Raw genomic sequence first — 24,300 nt, forward strand, 5'->3', positions numbered from 1 at the left:
AAGGGAGTTTTCTCTATCTCGAGGCGTATGGGCGACAAAGGAAACCCACATACCGAAAGGTGGACCGGTATATTTCCCAGCTTTCTCAGAGAGGAATTCACGAAACGCAATAATGACGATGCGGCTTAATTGATGCCGTGCTATGATACCATTTCCCCCTGTCCTGAGTACTTTCTTGGAGTGGCAATTATTCCCCGTGTGACCATGTTGTGTGCTTTGAGTTTTGCAGGCTTTTCTGCCTGTCACGCCACTTAACACGCAAGAAAATATCGAGGACATTCCAGAAGTCGGCACTCGGCGATGAGGTGAGGAAGCATTGGGAAAATCAAGAATCAAATCATGTATTACGCTGACCAACCGTATACTCATCCAAAGGCCAAAACCGCATCCAGGCAATGACAAAAAAACGCCAAACAATTTCCACCATACCATTCACGTTTACCATCCAAACCATTGATGCTTCTCTCTCCCTCCTCCCTACCAGGGTACCATGAAAATAAAATCACAAGAATTCCAACGCGCCATTCCTTCCTTCGCAATGCAAGTGAAAAATACAAATTCGCAATAATTACAACCACGCACAACTTCCCCAAAGACGCGTGGGAGGTGGAACATGGTTCCCCAAAGATGAGAATGACTCGTCTTGTGGATTAGCCCAAACAAAGTTTGAGCCAAATCCTCCTCCCATGAATCTTGTCTCTGTCCACCGCGTCCACTTTCTAAGCCTTCAGTTCCCTCATACGACATGCCGTGCACCGAATGCCGTCAGCCACAGGGAAGATTTGCCCATCATCAAAGCCGCCGCCGCAGGTACCACAGCGGAAACACTCGTCGTGCCACTCACCGCCGAGAGCCTGTACATACTGGCCAATTACGGGCAGTTTGCATCTCTTGCACTTTGGAGCGCGCCTTTCCGTCCGCTTGGTCTGGCATTTGACGCACCAGGCGTAGCCGTCCTTTTCAATGTGCGTCATGCCCTGCTCAAAGGGGTCGCCACACTCGGCGCAGAAGAAGTGTCCGTAGTGGAAGTGGTGACCGAGAGCAACAATGTGATCACCCAAGATGGGCGTCGTGCAGGTCTTGCAGCGAGGAGCAAACAATTCGTGCCAGTCCAGGTGGCAGAAGAAGCGCAGGCGTGCGTCGCCGTCCTCGGCCATGGTCTGACCGGGCTCCTCAGGCAGGGTCTCGCCGGCAGCACGTCGGGCAATACGGTCAAGACGCGCAGACCGGAAGGAGTCCGGCTCTGGAGAAATCTCTAGTGCCTCTAGTGAAGTGCCGCATGTGTAACAGCTAAAGCACTGAGGATGGAACCGCTCGCCTCCGCCGCGAAGGGTGATGACACGCCCCTCAATGGGCAAAGAGCATTCATGACAAATGGCTGTGGCGCGAGCAGATGCTCCTGGAGCAGCAGACCAGTGGCCCTGAGAGCCACGGTTGGCACGCATGAATGGGTTCCTCCTCGTCGGCGTTGGCAATGGGCGCGCCGAGGGCTTCGCACCACTGTCTTGCGCATCACCTCCATCTCCCGGCGTTACGATAATTGGGACACTTGGTCCAGCCGCGCTGCCGTCACCATCGGGTGTGACTATAATAGGGATGGAAGGGGCATCCTGCTCGCCAGATACAGTTATGGACGGCGGGGCTGGGTTGTCGTCTGGCGTGATTATCATGGGAATACTGGGCCCTGACCCACCACTACCCGGAGCGTCTACCGAAATACTTGGGATGGACGGTGTGCTAGAGGACGGGAGCGACGACGATGACGGGACCTGAGCAGCTGGCGTAAATGAGAAACTAGGGATAGGCGGACTTGGTGAAGCTTGTGTGTTCGGCTGGGGCTGGAACCTGGCGTCCGATCCTTCTTGATCTTGTCGGTTCCCAACGGAGAAGCGGCTGGGCTCTTTCTTACGCTCTGGGGACTTATCAGCAGCCGCCTCCTCCGGGGCCTTCCAGTTTTGATCAAAGCTTACGATTGGGCGCCCAGGAGCGTCACTGACAGCCGAGGGCGTGGGCAGTTTCCTACTGCGATCACCCAGCTTGAAGCTTGTGGCTTGACGGATATCATCACCACGTACCTCGACTCCATTCTTCTTTTTGATGCTATCATTTACACGAGGGCCTGCAGGCTTCTGGGTGTTGGAGGTGTAGGCTGGGTTTCTCGACTGTGAAGGTGGGTTCTTGTAAATTTCCACCCTTTGTAAGGGTTTGGTAGGCGAGGGTGGTGTCTGGGCAGATGCTGCGGATTCTTTATCCTTCTCGGGAGACGTGTCAGGAGAAAATTGCACTTTGTTGGGTGAGTTGCGTAGCTTCAGTCGAAGAGGTTGATCTACCCCTTCAGCGGGTTTATCGATAGGTTTTGTGGTGGCCAGATTTGCGGCGTCGCCTTCCGGTTCCTCCCAGATCTGATCTCCAGAGAAAGGCTTTTCAACCTCGCCGCTGATGTTGCGCTTCATGCTACTTCGCCGCCGGCCGCTGGGAGCGACTCTCTGGGCTAAACTGCCATAGGTTTTGGATCGCGTCGAATCCATGGAATCTTGGCGTCGATCCTCCAAGCTCATGCGAGGACTCTCCAACGATGCTCTTCCGTCGCTACCAGACGAACTACCAGACACGGAGCGGGACCGAGGGCCATCTCTGGCCAGGCCGGTGGCGGCGACATCACGACTGTGTGGCCCCGTGCTTGCGGTGCGAGCATAAGCGTAGCTCTTCTCTCGCAGGTGAGTTTTGTAGGAGTACGGCGCCCCGGGCTCTCGGGGCTTGATGCCGTTCTGATGCTGCCAAACAAGCTCTGCGGCCTCGTCGAGAGCGGCATTGTACAGTCGACTCTCGTCGTCATTGCTGCCCGACGCCTCGCCCTCTTTGTGCTCCTTTTGCGCTTCTTTTTGCGCGTCCTTCAGATCCATGTCTTCCAGGGCTGTGCGCAAGGAGAAGACCTCCTCCTTTTCCATCCACCGACTTCCTCGCTCCATGTATGTTGATGTAGGAACAACTTCATCAGGTCTCAGCGGTTTTGTTGGGCTGGATTTCTCAGGGTAGTAGTCCCTGCCGGACGCCGTCGAGTAGCGCGATGCCATACTGCCGACAAGGCTCGGGCGGATGCTTGATGGTTTGGCAATGTCGGAGTGTGAGCGCAAGTGGCTGGAGCTTGCCGGCGCCGAAGCCTCGGTATTGATTGTCGAGCCACCGATCGACGGCCGACCTGGCGCTATGCGATCCGAGTTGAGGCGTGCAGTTGATGCTACAGAAGGAGAAGGAGGCGGTCGGGCTCCACCAGGCCGAGTGACCCGGTTATCACGGAGACTGGCAAGATAAGAGGCTATTTGTACATGTCAGTTGGCGACTTGGAATATATGTCGTTGCTGCAAGTGCATCAGCGCCTACCAAACTGTTTACTATCCATATAGGACGGTTCCGGCGGAGAGGGCTTTCTAGGCGAAGTCCTGTCCTTGGACTTGCCACGAATGCTGCCCATCATCTTGATAAGCGCCTGGCGTTGTCTTGGGTTATTGTGAGGTTGAGATTAGCAGCTCAAACGAGTCTCGTGCCTTGTCTCTGATCGAGGCAGAGGCACGATCTACTGGCTCCTTGGGAACCAGGCACCAGAAAAACCAGGCGACTGCAAAAGTAGTGAGAAGGTAGAGTTTGATGGCGGCGAAGGAAAAAAACAATCAATAAGTAGTTCCTGCAACACGAAATTGGCCCGATGATGTAAATCCTGTAGGGAAGCAGTAGGTTCGCAGCTTCGCAGCTTTGGTAGGGATTGGGCAGGTAGATATTCGATGCTGTTTACTAGCTACTGGGCGTCTCCAGGTTGCCTGAGAAAGGGGTGATGCCTGTAGATATTATGTTCGGACCATGTGTAAGCTGGCATGTGTGGAGAGAGAAAGAGAGAGGTTCCAGAGATGCATGTGTTTATGATACTCTGGAGTTGCTAGGTATTAGTAGGTATGCTTTGTATACAGCAGTATCAACATCAAGGTATGTCTCTCCCATGTGTGAGTCAATGTGTCAGAGGTTATGCAATGCATCAGCGCAGCGCAGCGCATAGATGCATGATGATGTGGAAGAGACCTGGTCTGAGTGGCCGGTTGTTTTGGTTTCTTCCACTCTCCTGTAACCAACCCAGCGCCTGAACAGACAATTCTGGCTGCTGGCAAAGCTGCGTGCGGTTTTGCTGGCTGAAAAAAGGGAGGTGGCCGGGTGTTGAATCTGGGTCTAGGTGGGCAAGGTTAGGTAGGTAACGGCCGTCCCAATTCGAGATGCACGTCCGTTTCTGCCTTTGCTCATGGAAGCCCGGCGAATCGTGTGTTGTGAATGGTGTTTTTCGTCGCGAATCAGAGCTGCCGAAAGCTTTCCCCAGTCCTCCCTTGACCCATGTCCCGATTACCACCCTTGCAAGCAGAATCTCAGCAAATCCATCGCTGGATGGGTCTAACCGCAAGCGCTAGAATTTCGTGTTTGGCTTCAGGAAGCACCACGTTGCCCTGGGCGACGGTTGGCCCCAGTAACTCTGTCTTAGTGCATGTGTTGGGCGCAGTTGGCGGTCTTTGTTAACGGGAGCTTTCATCACATGTGCACGCTGCGGTGAGCGAAGCTAAGGGAGGGGCACAGAGGGGGAAAAGCAATGTGCATTGTGCACAACCACAAGTCACGTCAGTGAACACACAAACTGCTGATAAAGCAACTGCTTAGCTGTGCATATGCCGGGGTATACTTGTACACTGGATCTCTTGTGCGACTCTCCTATATGAGAAGGATTTGAAGGTCTCTCGGTCGTACCGAATCGATAATATTGGGTTTCGCCCACTTGCAATTGCCAACATCATCATCAGATCCTTCCGACTATGGAGTCTCTTGCTTTCCTCCTTTAATCGAAGCCGTTGCGGGTGCTGCAAAGGTCAAGACAAGACACTCTGCATGCTAACAAAACAGGATAAAGCTGAGAGCACTTTACCGTCTGTTGGTACTATATATCCGTCTCAGTGTCGCCTCGAGGTCTCAAAATAAGCCGCAGATTTGACTTCTCACTCAGAATCATAATACAACATCCCAAAAACCTTTCCCCCTGGACCATGACATGCCCTAAATCAATGACACCAACCTTGAACTCTTCCACGCCTACTCTAACCCAGAGGCAGTTCGTTTGCTTCGGCATTTGAACCTAGCCATGCTTGCCATGTTGTCTCTCGCCTCCCGATGACGCAGGGGCGCCGTCAGTTTACATACTTGCTAAACTAAACATACTCACGTACCAAACGATGGCCGCGCCCAACCGTTGCAAACCAATGGTGAGCCGCCCATCGCGGGGGGGAAGTGCATCTCCGGCTATGGCCATGGCTCCCCCTTGGCGACACTAGAAGCCGCCGCAAAGAAGAAGTGGGTGGACTAGCCGAATGGTCCATATGGGAACTCGGGAGGCCGAAAAGGAGGGAGGGCAGCCAAGGGGAGAAGAGGAAAAAAAAAATGAGCCGGTGACTTTTGCTATTACGTTATTCGTTATTCCCGGCGAATGGATCGAGCATGGGATGGATCTGCCTCGGATCCTGAGCCGACGACCGATGTTCGCAGTAGGGCGCGGATATGTGACCAGGGAGGAGTCAATCTCGGTCATTATGGTAAGGGGAGAGAAAAAAAATCTGCGGAATTGCTTAACCCGTCTCTCTCGATGAGCTTTGATCGCGAAGCAAGAGAGAAAAAGCAGCCTGGGCACTCCAAATATACGAGTTCCCCCAGACCCCATCGGCGCCATGAGTGACTCGGAGCAGAAGACGGAACGTGATACTATGGACGAAGTCCCGTCTGTCAACGAGGCGCACCAACCCACATCCGCCACCACGCAGGAACCACAATCGCGTACCAATGAGTTGAAGGACGGAGGCTATGGCTGGTTCGTGACACCCTCTTTGCTATCAATACAGATATTGCCATTCAATATTATTTTTTCTCTCTTGCTTTTCCAATAGTTACGTTCCTGATGAAAAAGAAATCAATGTTGACTTTGGCGGCTTGTCCAGGGTGGTCGTGACTGCAGCTGCACTGCTCAACTTTCACACCTGGGGACTGAATTCGGTAAGTACACCTGAGACATTGTCTGAGTCTCAACAACTGACATGAGAAAAACAAAACAGTCCTATGCCGTCTTCTTGGCCTATTATCTCAGGAATCAGACTATTGAGGGGGCGAGCTCCCTGGGCTTTGCCTTTGTAGGAGGACTGTCCATCGGTATTGGTAAGTTGACGCTAAAGAAAGAAACAAATTTATGGTTCCAAGAATGCTAATGTAGCTGGGTGGGAAAAGCACTGCTGGTTTCACCCATTGCTACAGCCCTGGTAGGACTGAAAGGTTTCGGCACGAGAAAGACCATATGGCTGGGCACGGTATTCGAGACGTAAGGACTCAAAGGCGAAATCTGCAAGTCAAGAACCTGGCTAACCAGAGTGCGCGCAACACTGCAGTGCCTCTTTCATTGGAGCATCGTTTACAAGCGAGCTATGGCATCTCATCCTCAGTCAGGGTATCTGCTTCGGCGTAGGGTGTGTACCTGCAGGAAACCCTCTTCTCAGTTGCGGTCCAGAACACTAATATTTCAACCTTGTTTTTCTTCTGCAGCATGGGCCTCATTTTTGTGGCATCGGTACCGGTGCCATCGCAGTGGTTCACCAAGAAACGGTCCCTCGCCAATGCCTGCGCCGCCGCCGGTTCGGGCTTTGGCGGGTTGACCTACTCGCTCGGAACCAATGCCATGATCTCCTCCATTGGCCTTGATTGGACCTTTCGGGTCCTGGCCATCATCTGCTTCGTCGTCAACTGCATCTGTGGGTTCCTCATCCGAGACAGGAACAAGGCTGTTGGGTCAGTCCATATTGCCCTTAACTGGAAGCTATTCAAGAGGCCCTCGTATTTGTTCTACTTGGCTTGGATGTCCTTGTCCCTCATCCCATATACGGCGCTCATCTTTAGCATTGTGGATTACTCCCAGTACGTCGGGCTCTCGGCTTCGCATGCCTCACTCGTTGGAGCGCTACTCAACTGTATGTATCATATTTCTCATATCTTGGACATGAACTTACAAAGAAACCCCCTTATAGTATCTCAAGGCCTAGGTCGACCCATAATTGGCGTGTCTAGTGACGCTGTCGGCCGCCTCAACGTAGCTGGGCTCTGTACGGCCTTTGTTGGCGTGCTGTGCCTGGTGCTCTGGGTCTTTTCCTTTACCCTCGCGACCTGCATTGTCTTTGCCCTGCTGGCGGGAAGTTGTGCTGGCGTCATCTGGGCGACGGCGGCTCCCGTCCTCGCCGAGGTCGTTGGCTTACAGCTGCTGCCCTCGGCGCTGTCACTGACCTGGGTCGTGCTTGTGCTTCCCGCCACCTTTGCCGAGGTCATTGTGCTCGAGATCCGCCAGCGCTCGTACCGCGGCGCCCAGCTCTTTATCGGCTTCATGTACTTGTTAGCCTTTGTCTTTATCTGGCTCCTGCGCGCCTGGAAGGTCCGTGAGCTCGACCTTGCTCGCCTTGAGAGCAAGGAGCAGCGCGAGCACGCCATTCACGATGACGACTATGCCGTCGCTCACGAAATCCGTCATGAGAACAGCCGCGCTGAGCGCGCTTCCATTGCGTCCAAGGCCAAGGAGGGCCTGTCGATTGCAAAGGGGCTCTTTGCTTGGCGCAAAGTATAAAATACAAAATTATAACTGTTTAATAGAGAAATTGCATACTGATTCCACTTCTGACATTTGATACATGATACTGATTTACAGACAACTCCATGAACTCTTTTGTCCAATCTCTACCAATGCCTGACCGTGACCAAGTGCTCGCTCATGCCAGTCAAGAGAGACCAAGCCTCTTTCCTCTTGAGATCCTCCATAAGGGCGATGCGCTCGAGCGCCGAGTGGCCATTGAAGTACTTCCAAAAGACGGGCCACTTGGCGCGGACGCGCGGGTCGCGGAGTCGCCGCCCTATAGCACTGAGGTACATGCTCTCCTTGCCCGTGGCCTTTTTTGCGTCGACAATGACGTAAGGCGTCAGGTGAGCCAGGTGCGCCGCGTTGTTGGATGATGGGTGGTCCGTCGCGCGTGGATGCGGACGCCGGGCGTGCTGCGCGGCGCGGTCGGCATGATCCCGCGTGCGCCGGTCCGCAAGACGCGTTAGCCGCGCCGCTTCGGCAATGGACTCGTTGGGGTTGACGGGCGTTTCCTGAGTATCCGACAGTGGCGGTAGCGACGAGATGGATCGCTCCATGTCGGTGGCCGCTGCTGCGGATAGCGGTGGGCTCAGAATGAGACTGTCATTGAGGTCTTCATCCCGTAGGCTGGGCGTCGTCGGGCGGGACCGGATAGGCTCAAAGGTGGCTAATGAGTGTAGCTGGGGAGTCTTGCCCTTTTCTGCGTCTTCAGATGCCGCTCTAACGCTCTCGGCTGAGAGCAGACCCTGCTCATCACTTGGCGGACTCTCTGGTGACGAAGGGTTGTCGCTAGTGTGCTCGGACGCAGATGCAGCAGTAGCTATGGCGCTCTCGGTCTTCTTAATCTCATCCCTTTCAATCTGGTACTCGACCTCGTACTGGATTTCAGGCCAAACGACCACGTAGGCAAATGTACACAACTGTGTAACCCAACCTCCGCGCATTAGCCACGCCAGCATCTGGAGATATTGTGGACGGTGGCTCTTGGATGGGCAAAAGTGCTTATACGGCCTTGGGGCCATGCTCAGCTCGGCCAGAAAACTGGGCAGCGGAGGAGCGAGTGGAAATGCCCGAGCCCATGCTTGACTTGCCGTCGGTAGTGCCGATGTCTTGCTGTTGGGCGACATAATGTAGATGTCCCTGGCGTGTAGGGGCGGGATGGCAATGGCTCTCCGCCAGAAGATGAAATGCTGCGCATATCGACGAACCTGGGCCGGCGAGAGTGTCGGACCTTGTCCGATCTGATGGAATGACAATGTCGGTTTACTCAAGCGCACAAATTCTATCATTCCATTTGTCGTCTCATCCGGATCGCTTTGGAGTTCCGCGATGATCTTCTTCTCGTCATGTAAGAGGAGTAAAGCAAATGTCTTGTCTAAAAAGGCTGGGTCGTCAATGGCGGCTATATCCAGGTCTGCAAAATTATTCGCCGTCGTTATCCATAAGCCTCTCAGTCTCTCAGCCTCGGGATCATCAGGACTAGGAATGTCTGGTAGGTGAAATGGCACGGGTATCTGGACGGAATGAGTCACAGTCCCTTGGGGCGTATCGAGTTGCAATGCTGCAATTCTGTTGGCGCATACAGATTCGTAAACGTCTTGCATCGAGGCCGCCAAGGAGGACGTTTCGAGTATTTGGCGCCAGAGCACTGTCATCCTAATTTTGTCCTCCCGGCCCTTGTCCTTGAGCGCGAGTATCTTCTTGGACTCCTTCCACACGAAATCGCTTCGCTGTTGTGCATACTTGTAAGCCTTGTTGATCTTGCGGAGAATGTGGAAGTGGAGTAGTTCAACAAGCTCCTTTGCTTCATGTTTCTTCGGGTTGAGAAGAAAGACTAGATTGAACATGGTCATTCCGCTCTTCTTTTCCTCGCTCTTTTCTTCAGCTGCCCCCACGTCATCGTGCGCATCTCCTTCGTCCTGTGTGGCCGGATCGTCTGCCAGGTCGTGTGTTTCAATCTGAGGAATGCTGGCAGCCAGTATCGACGGTTCCCCATTGCCTGTGTTCTTTTCTCCGTCATCGCCCGGTGCTGCACTCATCTTTCCACTCATACTGAGCTGCGATTTTGTTTGCCGCTTCTTTTTCTTCCAAAGACCATTCTCGGGTACATAAATGGGATAGCTCACGGTGCATAGCTGGTCTAGGCTCAAGGAGAAAAGTTTCTTATGATAAGCCCGGGCGGGTGTCAGGATGTTCTCCAGATCCCGGGTGGGAAAGCCACCGACGTGTTCCCAGGGCACGATTTGCGAGCCGTTCTCAGTTTCCAGGTGGTCGTCATGGTTCCAGTTGGCGAGGTCCACGCCCTTCGGTTGCGAGCCAGCGCCGATGGCAACATTGGCAATGCGCTCAAGTAACACGTCGTCGTCATTATCTGCTAGTTCGTCGTCGGTACCAGCTGCTTTGGCACCGCGACCAGAAGATGACGAGTGCGCATTGATGGCGGGTATTCGTGGCGGGTAGTGAAAGACAAATCGCGGACCATCGCGCGATCTGTTGATCACCAGAGCCACGCCGAGAAAGTTGGAAAGGGTAGGCACAATTGGGGCAGCCATCCTCGGAGTGTTTCTGAAACGAGCCCGGCTTTTCCTGTTCCTTGTCTACTTCGGCTGAAGTTATGGAGAGAGACTCCAGACTCGAAAACTAGAATTGCCACAGCTTCATTGAGTGGTGAAGGGTTGCTTGATATAATATGTGACGTGCCGTGTGTGCATCACATCGCTATTGTACCTAGCGCCCGTCTATGCCCTCTGGGATCCTTCAATTGCGCAGCTAAACAGGCGGCCGCCTTCTTGCCTCAGCGATCCTTCAGGTGTGAAGCCACATCTGATACTGAAGCCAACTTGACTTTAGGTGATCAATCTCGGGTCAGTAATTCAGGTTGCGGCAACAGGACCTCAAAAAAGTAAGGATGAGGAGAAAACAAAGTAGGCTATTGGCCAGCCTCGTGATAAGCTCATCTGCTAGGTAGGTACCCCCGAGCAAACGCAGAGCTGTACAGTACGAACGACCCAAAGCTCACGCACGGTGCAAACCCCTTACCATAACCACTTTGCGTCCATCTTTTCGGCCTACACAGAGCGAGCATCTTTCATTCACGACAACATGATACTGCAGCATGATTGGGTCATGTATCCTTTTTCACAACTCTTCCAAATAAATTCACTTAACAAAGTGTACACGGCGAGCACGGGTAATGGCACGGTTTCTTCTGAGTATTGAGTAGATTTGTAAATCAAGATACAACTATATAATGCCGAGTCCGTGGACGAGGCTACAGTAACGCTCCAAAGATAATGGTCTTATTGAAGAACTCTGGCGATCAAAGCAACGCTGGTGAATGACGAGGTATAGCAAATGCCCTAACAAACTCCGACCAATGGCGTCTCAGGTATCATGGTAAAATCAAATCCGATCCCACGACTAAGGAAATGAATAAAGAAATCCCCTGTAACCAACGGCAAGCCATTGATTGCTCTAAAGATGTAAGTAACAATATGGGAGAAAAAGAAAGAAAGCAATGACGAGATAGGAAAAAAGTCCAGAGAGAAACTGCTGCATGGGAATTAAAAGAAATAAAACGCCTGTTCGCTCCCAGCCATGGATGTAACCCTGATGCGATGCAAGGCGTCACCGGCGATATGCACAACCCATAAGTGGAGAGAGATGAGAAACCGGTCCATCCCAAGTGTATCTTCGCCAGAAAGGCGGGAAACAAGAAGACTGAACATGCAAAGCAAGCAAACGAAACACGGGAAGAGTCTTCAAGTAAGCATCAGCTTACATGACCATATCCATCGTGTACTCATCTTCCTCCTTGAGATCATCAGGTTCGCCCCAGAAGTGATCTGTGCTAGCGAGTTCAGCATCGAGATCACCTGGGCTGGGGTCGTCTGGACTAACCGCGATGGCATCCATCGCGGTGGCCCCATTGAGAGGCTCGCCCTTGTAGTCGGTGTGATGCGGCACTCTCAAGCCCGAGCCGTCTGTGCGTGTGTACGAAAGGGCCTCACTCTTGCCTGGTCTGCTCGCCATGGCCGACATGACCTCCATGAGCTCGGTTTGCATGCGTTTCTCATCTTCAGTCATCTCAAATGGGACGTGTCCACCAAGCTCCTGGATTGTGTTGACGAGTTCCTCTTGCTGTTGAATCTTGAGGTGTAGCATCCACATGAGATCTCGAGTCCATCCGACAGCGCCTTGCAAAATGTCACCCTTGTTGGGACCCTTGTCCTTGTCATCCATTGGAAGACCCGTGGTGATACTTCCAGCACCAGTGGCACGCTTAGCCCCAGGCCCAGCGAGAGCAGATGTGGCCTGATCAGGGTGTGCCATACCGGTCAGTGTCGGAGACAGCGGCGTCCCGTTCGTCAGAAGCTTCTTGATCTTTTCGTCGTCCAGTCGGTGACCTGGAACGAGTGTGGCTAGATCTTGGATGCGCTCATTGATGTTGTCTCTCCTCCGGCGCTCGACGGCATTGTGTGACTCGCGCCTGCGCCTTCTCTTGTCATCTTGGGACTTGACGGTCGATCCAGGACCGCCCATCCTGGCAGGTAAAGACTGGCCGGCGTTTTGCATCATGCCAGCTAGATGCGGGTGTGCATATCCATTTTGCAAAGGAGAGGACAGGCCAGATCCAGGGAATGACGACAGACTCTTGGGCGTAGCCATCCATTGGTTTGAAGGCGATTTTTCGTGGTGAGCTTGAGGAGCTCTGATCGGTTGGGCGCCGAAGGCCGGAGACTCGTGCGAACCAACGGTAAGACCTGCCATTGCCGTGGCTGTGCTAGGTGTAAGCGGGCTTCGTGTATTCGAAGCCTTGCGCTGCATAGCCTGGGCCTGGGCTTGCGATAGCCGAGCTCGAGGCTTTGCGTTCAGGAAGTCACCCTCGGCGTCGTTCGCAGTGTGAGGCGAGCCAGAATAGGAGAGCGGAGATTGCAATGACGCGCCGAATGTCGGCCTCTGCATCTGGTGGAATTGGGTCTGAGCACCATAGCTGTGTACAAAAGGGCTCTGAATGGGGTCGCCGTCTGGAGTGTTCGAGTATCCATTCATTTGCGACGGGTAGATATCTTGTGTGAAACCCATGCTCATTCCGTTAAAGTCTTGACCCTGCATTGTTGGGGGTGTCTGCTCTGTCGGGCTATTCAACGTATCCAGGAGCTCCTCGTCGCCGAACAGGGCCGAGCCACTAGAAAAGCCGTTTGAGCCTCCATTGAAGTTATTGGAGAATGCCGATCCATGCGCGCCCGACATTTGCAGGTCGTTGGGGTTGATGTTTGGGCTTCCGCCAAACTGGTTGTAGGTCGAATAAGACATGGCCGATGACAAGATCGATCAATTCAGATCAAACAAAATGGTAAAGATAATGTGAATTGTGGTGGTTTGGTTTCTGCGACGATATCAGTACCATGTCAGCGGGTGTCATTTATCGCAACAGATCGTTGGGAGCAGTTTGCCCCGCATTCCTCAGAGAGGTAGCAATCGATCGAGCCTCATCCGAAGCATGAATCATGCTGAGTCGTTGATGTCTCTTGGGTTCTTGGATAGGAAAGGAAGTGCATGGGTGAGATAATTATAGAAGTATAAATTTGAGTCAACTTACCAGGTTGGAGAGTGTCTTTGTGCGGAGGTTTCGGCTGTTATGCCATACAGTTTTCAGAGATGATTCACGAAGCTGTGCGCGCAAGCGAACCGAGGCCAGTAGAAAGGCTTGAAACCCGAAAAATAATTGTCGCGCGTGCGGTGAAAGGCGATACGTAAGGTGTATGGTCGAATTAGAGACGGATGGTTCCTATCGATGTGAATGGGTGCAGGACCGATTGTCTTTGGGGGGAAACGATCGAGTCAGCAGCGGCGAAATCGCGGGCTCAAAGCCGAAGACAGTCGGGGAATTTGTTCGGATTGCCCAAAACTGCTGCTGCGCCTTCTGAGGTCAGACAGAGGCCAGAGAAAGGTACAGACAGGCGTGGTGAGAAACGTGTCGCCAAATAAGGAAGATAAGTTAGGTTGCAATGGTGGGCGCTTGGATTCGGCTAGGAGGCAATGAAAGCCGATGGTTGCACGAATTATTGATGTGTCGTTTCCACTGTCGTATGGAGATCAGGGAGGCCGAGTTGAGTTTCGGATCAGATGGGATCTAGACTCGGCTGCAACAGGAGTATGTTAGGACTCTCGGCTCATGCGCATACGGGCTGGGCCCCTTGGGAAAATCCGATCGGATTGTTGAAGTGACGGATGAATGGGCTGGGTGCGGGCGGTGGAGGAAAGTCTATGTATGTATTGAATGGAGAGATGGGGACGGAGTAGCGGTCGTGGAGAAAAAGTTGGAGACGAAACGGGTCAAGGCTGACGGGATGGGAGTTTTTGTGGAGGGAATGCAGCGGAAAAGGGAAAGAGGTGTGTGAGGGAAAAGATGTGCGCGCGCAAATGCGGATTTTTTGCGTCCGGGAAGGAGGAGAGAAAAGAAAAAGAAAAGACAAGATTTCTTGGGAGAAAATAGTCTCGAAGTGCAATCAAGAAATGAATTCACGAGAAAAGAATAAATAAAGAGAATAGCAGGGCGGTGACTTACTTTACAGTCAGGGCGGGCAAAGCTGGGAGCGACGTTGACTTGCTTGAGTCGAGTGCGCGGCCAGGATGATGGATTGACTGACTCTTTTGAGGTTTCTTTTCAGGATTCCGCCCCCCGGTATCGTTGGTGGTGGCAGCGGTCGGTGGGTGGGAATGGGCTGTATGGACGGACTTGGAAATGGTTGGGTTCTTGGGCTGACGGGAGCTGAGACGAGACTTATCAACAAATGATTAAATGGCTGCCTCCAGGCAGTTATGACTGGTCACCGAAATATTGGTGGACGGATATATAGGACAGGTTATTGATACTCACTGGAATATTTCGTATTCCCAAGTAGTGGTTATATGATGCGGTACAACGCTACTGCCTCGTCCAGAGTGAGTAGTCGGCCGGAGAAAATAAAAAAAAGAAGCTGAGCGCAATAGTGGTATTATGTATCGCGATCGATTGATTTGTCTCGCAGAGAAAAGACGGTTCCGAGTCTCGCAGGCCGGTATGTATATTGGATGGTGGTTTGTTTGGTCGGGTTAGGCAATGTTGTCGAGTAATGAACAAACGCCTTGGATGGGTTCAAAGTCGCGGTGAGTGAGACCTCTCAATCAATCAAAGGCGGTCGAAGGACGACGGTAAGGTATTCGGTTGTCTGGCGGCGCGCGACCCTTGGTTCCTTGGAACACGATTTAGGGAAGCCGAGGGGTGGGAAAGCAACTGTGATTGGCTGCGTCCGCTGTAAAGGAGCTGCAACTTGAGGATCAAGGCCCCTGCAAGCTCGTTCTACCCTCTGAAAGTGATGAACTAGATCAACTTGGAGAGGAGGCAGGTAGCGTAGGTAGGTAGGTGTGGAATACCTGCAGGCGCGGTGTGGTAGGGTGGTGGATGTATGTACCCCCTCTTTCGGGTTGGTGTGATGGCACCTAATCGATTGATGGGAGGGGAAAATGGAGGGGAGGGGGATGGAGGGGCAAAGTACAGTGCTTGGGTTGCTCAGAACAAGGCAGACTTGGCAGACTCCCCGCTAGCTAGCACAAATGGCCTAGGTAAGGTGCCGACAGATTATTATCCACTCTCGATCGCTGGAGGCTTTCGACAATGGGAAAGCTTCAAAGCCTTCTTTCAACCCTAAATGTCCAAAAGCGAACTTGCCCGGGTCTTGTATCTTGACCGATCGGGATTTTGATAGAGTATTTCTGTGTCTCGCCGCAAGTGCAGCGCGGTAGGAGAGGCGAGTGGTGATTGGGCGGATGAGGGGAGAGAATGCAGTAATGCACGAAGTATGCAAGGCAAGCAAGTCTCCTCTTCTCGCCGATCCCGCTATGGGTCCTCAATAAGCAGGCGGGAGAACCCTGAAGATCCAAAGATCGGCGATACGCGTGAGGAGGCTCGTACGACGATCCAAGCTCGGCAGCCGCAGTAGGAAATCTATCTGGGGCGTTCTTGGGTGGTCTCAAAGCCAGGCCTCGCAGTGGGTAGGTTATGCTCGAGATGCCAGTCGCTTGTGGTGTCTAATAAAAGTCGCGAAATCGGCCCGCTTCGTGAGGTAACTCGCGGCTACTGTAGCGGTTGCAGTCGCTAATAATCCCCGGGTGAGATGATATATCGCCGCCGATGCCACTTCCGCCAGAGAAAGGGACAGGTATATCGCCAGACGCGGGTGAGATGGCGTTCCAATAAAGCTGCTTTGAGGCGTTGGCGGTCGTAGAGTTCAGCCGTGTTGCACGTTTGTCAGAAATCCTCCCCGAATATTGCTTTGAAGACTTGAAGTGTGTCGTGTCTTGAAGCCCAAGATTTATGATGTTCCAAGCAGTCCAAGCTCTTTGGTCCATGTAACTGCAGAGAGGGCAAAAACAAAAAAGTCTTGCGCGGTTATGCAGGTAGGGGATGGCTGAGACGGAAGTAATATTCCGTTGCCGCGACGAGGGCGTCCTTGAGAGCTTCTTCTCCGTTGAGTATAGGGGAGTCTCTCTCGCAGCAGCCACGCATGCAGGATGATGTCGTCTATAATTAGGACCGTCTCGGCAAGTCGGATATCGTTCGATCCAGCAAATAATCAAGTGTGAGATGTGAGTAGATACTGAAAGGCAAAAGACGAGTGAGTCTGTTTCCCTTCCAAGTAGGCCAGGTAGATATATGGTTGAAAGTATTAAGAGGTACGTTCGTTCCTTCGAGCGGTTTGAACTCTCCGAAGGGGGCGATAGCATAAGTACCGGATTCTTATATCTGTCTACCTTTACAAATACAGAGAGTACGTTCGATGACACCCACAAATAGTCGATCGGGCTTTTCTTCCAAGCCGCCAGCTACATACAGCCCCTTCGCGCTCTACCGGGTGCGTCTTATGACTGCTGTCTAAGCAAGAGCAGCCCACATTGGGAATTCCTCTAGGCCATAGTGGTGTGCTGTGAGTGTAAGATGCCCTCGCACCGGACCATTTTCGCGTTTGTCATGTATAAGCTGGGTTGTTGCCCATCCCACGGCCTGTACTACACAGGGCAATCTCGGACGGCTAGCAACCAGGGAACCTCAAAAGAGAAGGGCACTATACTAAAACGCGTGACGCGGTGAAAGTCAGCCACCCTACCTAGGTGAGACACATTACCACACCTCTTCTGCCTTGGGATTAGCGCTATTATCCTGCTTCTTCATGGCAAATGCGCATGGCTGGGAAATATGGCATTTATTCCCAAGATTGACAGATAAGAACATTCCCTGATGGATGTATGGTATGTATCTTTGCAAGGAAGTCAATCGTGGATCAGCCTAAATACCCGCCCAACATGATTGCCAGGCCTGCCTATATGACTCGCGCGCACACACACAAAGAAAACAGGTTTGATCGAATCCAATCAGACCTGACTGACTGACCGACAGTGTTAAAAAAAAAAAACGGGAAAGATGGGAAAGATGGTCTTATCTCGTAGAAAACATAAGTGAAGCTGTGCCTGAAGGAGTGCTCGGATCTCGTCAGCCACGGCATACGAGCAACGGTATAGAGTTGAGGCTAGTCTCATCTTTTCAGTGCTGACCGCCCAACCGCCCAACCACCACCCAGGCATCTGGGAGTGTTTTCACAACTCAAAGGTACCCGAATCCGAAGAGGGCAATTAAACCTTTCTGACGCCCCAAAGGTTATCTCATTCATGCTTACGGGCCTGTGGATACTTCTTTTCTGTCTTTGCTGCCGCTGGCAAGATCGCTCACTCTCAAGAACTTCTAATATTAGTCCTCGCGGATAGTAGTGCTCCCGATTAAGCGCATGGTTCTCGCTCACTGGAGCCCGGTAATAGTCAAGCTTCCTAGAAATGTAGCTATGTATGGTAGTTCAGTCACATCCACTCCTGAGAACGGATGAACCGCCACCATCATTGCATCATGTAGAACGTCCAGATAACCGTAGCTCTTGATTTGATAAACGAGGAGGGAACAGGCCACTCGGCTTCTCTGGATGTGCTTCCCCAGATCGACAGCACGTCGGGAAGAAACGTTTCGTAACATGCACGACAAGGCCAATGCCGAACAGCCCCATGCCGACGGCGATCCATACATGCCCATACATCACGTACATCCCATTTCTACACCACAAAACATTTGTATGTACATGCATACAACATACATACATACAGTAATACATGCATACCGGCATGAGAAGATGCAAGCCAGGATGCGATGACCAATCAACTCACTTGGTAGCCCCCAGTCCTCAAGTCTCCATCAATTCGGGCTCGGACGGTGGGCAAGGTTCGATAGTGTCCGTTCGGCACGGTGCGATCATGAGAGCCTGTAAAAGTAGTGTTGGGCACAAAAGCTCCCAGGATAGAGGCAGTATTCAAGAAAAGCTAGAAACAAGATGCTACCTTTCCCAAAAGGCGCTCTCTTCCACTATCTAGGTATCTAGCTTCTCAGTGGTGGCAGTCGCAGTAAATCACATATATACAGATCTGGTTGCCGAGCTAGCCGCCGCCATGTACGCTATCACTTACAAGAAGGCAACATACTGTACGTATTGAACTAGCTTCAGACTACATGCCAACCTACTATGTACATACATTTTACCTATCTACTTCCGTATAAGCTGCGGTTTACTTGAGCTCCTCCCTCCCGCCCGTTCCAGCGTGTGTGTGTGTGTGTGTGTGTGTGTGTGTGTGTGTGTGTGGAGTACAAGGAAGTAAACATTCTAGTGCATATCGAAATACGGGCGCTTCATGAATCTGGCAAGCAGGCAATGTTGACCAAGAGGGTGTCGTGCGAATTGCTCACATGGTGGTATTTCTATTGCGACATGTTTGGAGACATCAGCTTGCGTAGGCCTCAAACAGGCCCCCCAGATATATCAGCAGGCTGCAACCAATATTTTGCCACGCGGGCGTCGCGTCGGCCATGGACTGAGCCTCATAAAAGCCACGCCCGGCGACCGACAAGCATCGGTGACATGGAAAGATGCCAGAGAAGCATGACATACACGGTAACGCACGCATTAGACACTCCTTCAAAGCCCAACAATATCAAGGTAAGGAATACCTTCTCACGGTCATCGTGAACCAAGTAGCCGCTATACGCACCACGCAACGTAGTAGAAGAAGAGAAAGACGGACGAGGGGAGGTTGGGAGCAATTGTGTATGTATCATCGTGTCTAACATCCTCCTTCGCGCATACATACCTACATAAAATGCGAAGGTATCAAACTCCACACACTATGCGACTTACACCAGTCAGTTTGGGATCATGTGCTGATGATTGATCAACCAAGACAGTCAACAAACAAAAGAGAAATCCACACACTTCTCACCCTGAACCCTTCATACCAAAGCTCTAGTGGGTGTCGTGCATATCAGTCGATAACTGCCTCTAACACACCACCTTTTTAAGCTGTATGTATGTATGTCTCCAAAACCCTTACCTACCTACATATACATTACATACATGCCTTAGTGGGCGGGTAGCAGAGAAGAGATGGGCAATGAGAAGAAGCCTACCAGGTTCTCAGGTTCAAGGTTGTGGGGGTAGGAGCCGTCAAATCCGCGGCAGCTTTGATAGAGTGACAAGCATGGTAACATCAGCGCACACACACAAGGCTTACGTGACTGGAGCCAATCATCACGCGCCCATCTGCCACATTTTGACCCCACCCACCCCAATCCCCTTAGTGCTATCGACGACGACGCTTCCTGCTTCAAACCCCCCATAGCCTCATACACTGCCAACTTCTTGTCGAAAGGGAGGGTCATCGGACACACCCGGATGAGCATCGACTGCGACCTTGGACCCTCAACGAATCCGACCCATATCAAAACGCGACGTCACGCCACGACCGACTCGAGCTGCGGAACCCGGGATATAGCTACTTGAAAGCAGACAGGCCAAAGCAAGAAAGAGCTAGGTTAGGACGTCGTGTCTCGGAGGCCACAAACGACAGCTTGGCTCCGCTGCTGCTGCTGCTGCTGCTGCTGCTGCTGCTACTGCTCACCCTTCTCGACCAGACGCATCCATCCATTATTAACACACTCAACACACCATGGCTTCGGCGTCTTTCCGAGAGTCTATGAATTCGCTGGGCTGGTCCCGTCGCGACGCAGACATACCCGTCAATACGAGCCAACAGTCTGGCCTGTTATCCTCCATCCAGTCGTTGAACCCCTTCGGCGACCGCGGATATGTGCGACTGCCCACCACCGAGGGCGCCGGCGCACCGCTCCCAGCTCCCACTCGCCGCGAGGAAGAAGAGGGATGGTTCGCCTGTGAGTGATACAGCCTACGCCTTCTTGCGCCTTTGCCCTGTTTTCGTTCCCCTGCCCGCCTCCGTCTCGGATATTATATGATTTTGTGGAGCTATCAAAGAACGTCCATGTGCGACTGTCGCAGTCGGACTAGCTGCCGCATCTCGTGGTCTATTTTTGCACATGGGCATTCTCAATTCCCATGTTCAGATAAGAAGCTGACCAGAGATCTCGATCTTATCACCTAGTGAGCCGTTGGGATCGCCTCCTGATCTTCGGTGGTTGCAACATTGCTGCTGCAGCCTGCTTTATTCTCTGCTTTGCTCTTTGGCCTGTCCTGATCGCAAAGCCTCGAAAGTTCGCTACGCTGTAAGTGCCTAGTAGATGTTCCTGTCCTGATTTCCCTCGTGCCCTATCCGATCCCTGCTTCGCTTGAACATGTGGTCAACCAGGCAAGTGCCCGACTGGACCATCAACATATCGACTGAAGCCGTCGTGTTGCCCTATGCAGCGAGCCGCTCTGCATATGCACTCAATCTTGCATTCCCAGCGGGTGATCGACTGGAGGGAGATAGCTCCCGAGATGCTCTACGATCCCTCCGCCCGAATGCCTCCTTCTTTGCAACCTGACCAAACCCCTTCTGCTGCTGTGTTACTGACACCTCTTGCTCCTAGATGGTCCTTTGGTTCCGTCCTGTTCCTGTGCTCATGGGGTGCCATGATGGGGCCTATGGCCTACATCCAACACCTCCTCTCCGGTAACCGACTACCTTTCACTGCAGCCTACTTTGGCTCTATCTTCTTGACGATATGGTTTTCCATGGGCGTGAGTTACCAAAGACCATTATCATTCCCACCCGAGTCATTTCACTCATGTTTATCCAGTTGCGAAACTCTATCTTGACCCTGATTGCGGCTATCATTCAGCTGGCCTGCTTGATATGGTATCTTGTCAGTTACTTCCCCATGGGCTCGAGCGGCCTGCGCCTCGCCACATCCTTCGGTGCCCGACGCGCCGCTGCCTGGATGACTGGTTAATCTACCTTCACTGATCGAAGTCCTTGACATATTTCGCATGTACGATTTGAGGGAGCCTAAAATGTATTTCTACTTTGACCTTTAGCAAAAAGAATGAATGCCGATTAGATATCTTGAGGTTGGTAGTGTTGGCAAGGTTGACAGCGGCGCTGCATGTGATGGTATCAACTACTGCCAATTCCGTCTTGAACTTGCAGCCACATTCGAAGCCAGGGAAAACTGTGTCTCTGGCGCAACCCATCTCTTGTGCATGTGTGACTCCCGTGTCCCAATCAATACTGATCTGCGAGGCGAAGCCGGGACGCAATGTCAAGCGCAGAGTCAACGATCATGTACCTAGGCAACAGCGTCCCCCGACATGGTATGAGTCATCCATCCTTCGCTCGTTGATCCAACTGTACAAAATACTTTATAATCTGGATCATGTACACAAGTGCATATCTGTCTGCTGCTGTCAAGGGGGTTGTATACTTCCAAGCATCAAATCGGTATAGAAGGGTTCGTGTTGGCGTTTCTAAAACATCTCGAGGCCTTTGCTTCACTTGCAAGTGGCTTCTCTACGAGACGTCAACGGCACACGTTACCGTATTCTTTGGGCCTTTTTTACGCTTGCAGAGTATATTCCGAATATAACGACGATATGTGCTTTGCTTTGTTTACTTCCTGCCTATGCGATGATCAAGTTTGCAAAAAGTGAGTTTCAGCCAAAAATTTCTACCATTTCCTTTTCGCGGGCATGACCCTATGGTACTTGTGAAGTTACGACTAGAATGTGACGTGTTTGGAAGAAGATCTGATGGGAATCCGACCCGGCCCCCAATGCAGGTGATCTCTTTTCCTAACGGACGTAAGGGAGTATAGTGTGTCTGTTATAGAGTTTTGCTTCTTTCTCACGGGTCTGACTTGAAACACAACATGCTTTGAATCGCAAAACGGGACATTTAGTTCCCACGTCGATTATCTCGACGAATATTTTCAACCACCTAGATTGGAAGCAAAACAAGAACTTGTTTTGCGATTTCCAAGATACGATTCAGACCGTTAGCTGATGGCGATTCTCAAAATAAATCGTCAGAGACGCCCCCCTTTGGTGTATGTAGTACATGTGCCGTTCCGTGTTTGCTCATGTGAGTCAAGAAACAGCTATGTTTGCACATTTTTGAACTTGACGATATTGAGACGGATATGCGGCAGAAGATCATGTTCTTATTTCTCACTTTAATCAAGTCATTGCCAGTTATGCCATCATGTATATATCTTGGGGGTGTTGTTCAATGGGCCATCAACCGGAACTCCCGCTGTGGGCTTGGTTGGATGACAGGTGTCAGCGGTATATCCATTTATCTAGTTGGGTGATATACGAGCCGAATTGCAACGATGCACGACGCTGAAATGGCAACTTTTTTTCTTCTTCTTGGTCTTGAGGGCCCCGGTTTTCCCGCGGAGTAAAAATACAAGAAGGGTTTCGTATAAACGTGCTTTTTGATCGTCTTTGAAGCATTTCGAACCAAGATACTGTACCTTTGTCAACAAAATTCCCCAGACCATCTTCTGATGGTGTTGTGAACCAGAAGAAACTTGGCCCGCCTGGTGCCTCAAAAAGTGTAGGCTGCAAGTTCCAGCCTCCTTTTCCAGCTCGACGGAATAATTCTTTAGGTCCGAGAAAACCCAGGATCGGCCAGAAACTAAAATTACCAGAGGATATCTTTTCTTGTTGATAGAGGAAAAAGAAAATACAAAAAAAGGCTTCCAGAAACTTGCCGATGTATTTTAAGGTTGAGAGGAGGGCGCGCTGCCGTCCCTCCATACGGAATGTAGATCCACCAGTAGGTAAGCAGAAGGAAGGGTAAAGCCCATATATGCCGTAGGTAGGGCTGGACTTTTGCGCGGTAAGGTTCTTTTGAGAAACACCAAGTCACCGTCGGGATTTGTCATTGGTGTTTTTGTTTTCCCACTCTTGGTCGTGAGTAGGTATCTTTTCTCTCTCCCTTTCTGTTGTGAGTGAATACATGCAAAGTTTGTAAGGGGACGGGGTCTGCCGAAGACCTGCGCGTGACTGCATGACGAGAACCTCATGCTTCTGACTGGATCAGATCAGTGATCGACTCAGTTATCCGACTCACATTCGAGACTCGAATGTAGCAGATTGGAGCTTTTGCAATTCTTTGTGGTGGAAGAGAGTTATGCAAGCAATTTCTCGAGTTCTATTCACAAACATTATAATTCAAAAGTGCGCATGGTGATTGGCTGCCCCGGGGTATAGGATAGGACCTTGTCGAACGCTGTGACTACGCGTAGGTCCGGGCTCAATTCGGCACCCGCTGGAGGCCCAGAACAAGCACTTGAAGGTGAGGTCACACACATGTGCCCATTTCCATATAGTGGAGATCTTTTTGGACCCTGGAAAAAAAAAATTGGACAGCAGAAAAGAAACATTGGTCATATACAGGTTTCCATTTCTAGTTGGATTTCTGTCCGCCATCTTCTCGGTGCGTTTATGGTATCTTACAAGCAAAAATACACGCCCGTTTTTCATTAAGAACAAGACAATCGCCACACGCGCACAAGGAAAAAAAGACCGAACGGGTTTCCCCAATGCGGCCACGCGGGGTTCGCGGTTCCTGATGATGCAACCAACAACGGAGGGCCTAGCATCGAACCAGAAATCCCATCCTGGGGCCCAGACGCCAAAAGGTCTCGCTTGTCCATGTTAGTCAGGAACACAGGAAGTGCGTCATCTTGGCCAACAGTCTTGCCTGCCTGTGATACCTCGATCTCATGTTCTGTGAGTAGTAACAGAGTGACTTTTTGGTGCCAGGCATATTTCGACCGGCGGGAAGAGACACAATGCAAACGCCGGAAAGAAAACCCCGTCAGAACATGGAGTTCCGACCATTCGCACGTGAGAGAATGTAATATGCAAGAGGGCAGACAGTACTTTGTAGTTGATTGGCCTACGACTCGTACACACATAGTGGACCTGTGGATATGAATGAGCCTACATTTTCCGTGGGACTTTTTATTTTTTTTTTAATTTTTTTATCATAGATGAATGGAGGCAAAGGATCATCCTATATGCCTTGTTATGATGAGGCCGATGATGATCATGCTGGTTAATAAAATTTAAAATGCTAACCTTGCAAAGACCCGGGTCTCAAGCCCTCGTAAAAATCGGCTCTGTCTCTCTGCGGTGACCTCGGTTTTATTTTCACAATTTTTGGTGCTGCTTGCTTGCTACTACTATGTACGTAAGCAGAAAACGGAGCACGGAAGTGGACACAAACGGGATTCATAT

The 24,300-nt window shown here is 51.5% G+C and overlaps 5 protein-coding genes across 5 annotated transcripts; 2 read left to right on the plus strand and 3 right to left on the minus strand.

Annotated features, from left to right (window-relative positions):
* Positions 1-719: 719 nt before the first annotated feature.
* PFICI_01951 (uncharacterized protein) lies at positions 720-3,475 on the minus strand (the record flags this gene model as incomplete). Its single annotated transcript, XM_007830532.1, has 2 exons — positions 720-3,316; positions 3,382-3,475. The coding sequence occupies 2 exons, from the start codon at positions 3,473-3,475 to the stop codon at positions 720-722; spliced, it is 2,691 nt and encodes an 896-aa protein (XP_007828723.1).
* Positions 3,476-5,747: 2,272 nt separating this feature from the next.
* Positions 5,748-7,675, plus strand: PFICI_01952 (uncharacterized protein; the record flags this gene model as incomplete). Its single annotated transcript, XM_007830533.1, has 7 exons — positions 5,748-5,887; positions 5,964-6,069; positions 6,129-6,228; positions 6,298-6,388; positions 6,456-6,533; positions 6,610-7,031; positions 7,089-7,675. The coding sequence occupies 7 exons, from the start codon at positions 5,748-5,750 to the stop codon at positions 7,673-7,675; spliced, it is 1,524 nt and encodes a 507-aa protein (XP_007828724.1).
* Positions 7,676-7,785: 110 nt separating this feature from the next.
* On the minus strand, positions 7,786-10,236 carry PFICI_01953 (uncharacterized protein; the record flags this gene model as incomplete). Its single annotated transcript, XM_007830534.1, has 1 exon — positions 7,786-10,236. The coding sequence occupies one exon, from the start codon at positions 10,234-10,236 to the stop codon at positions 7,786-7,788; it is 2,451 nt and encodes an 816-aa protein (XP_007828725.1).
* Positions 10,237-11,461: 1,225 nt separating this feature from the next.
* Positions 11,462-13,000, minus strand: PFICI_01954 (uncharacterized protein; the record flags this gene model as incomplete). The annotated part of the gene is made up of 1 exon (XM_007830535.1): positions 11,462-13,000. One exon carries the CDS (start codon positions 12,998-13,000, stop codon positions 11,462-11,464), a length of 1,539 nt encoding a protein of 512 aa, XP_007828726.1.
* Positions 13,001-19,765: 6,765 nt separating this feature from the next.
* Positions 19,766-21,005, plus strand: PFICI_01955 (uncharacterized protein; the record flags this gene model as incomplete). The annotated part of the gene is made up of 4 exons (XM_007830536.1): positions 19,766-19,988; positions 20,216-20,336; positions 20,643-20,793; positions 20,853-21,005. The coding sequence occupies 4 exons, from the start codon at positions 19,766-19,768 to the stop codon at positions 21,003-21,005; spliced, it is 648 nt and encodes a 215-aa protein (XP_007828727.1).
* Positions 21,006-24,300: the final 3,295 nt, after the last annotated feature.

This window comes from Pestalotiopsis fici (assembly GCF_000516985.1).
Source record: "Pestalotiopsis fici W106-1 unplaced genomic scaffold PFICI_Scf_1, whole genome shotgun sequence".
Taxonomy (NCBI): Eukaryota; Fungi; Ascomycota; class Sordariomycetes; order Amphisphaeriales; family Sporocadaceae; genus Pestalotiopsis; species Pestalotiopsis fici.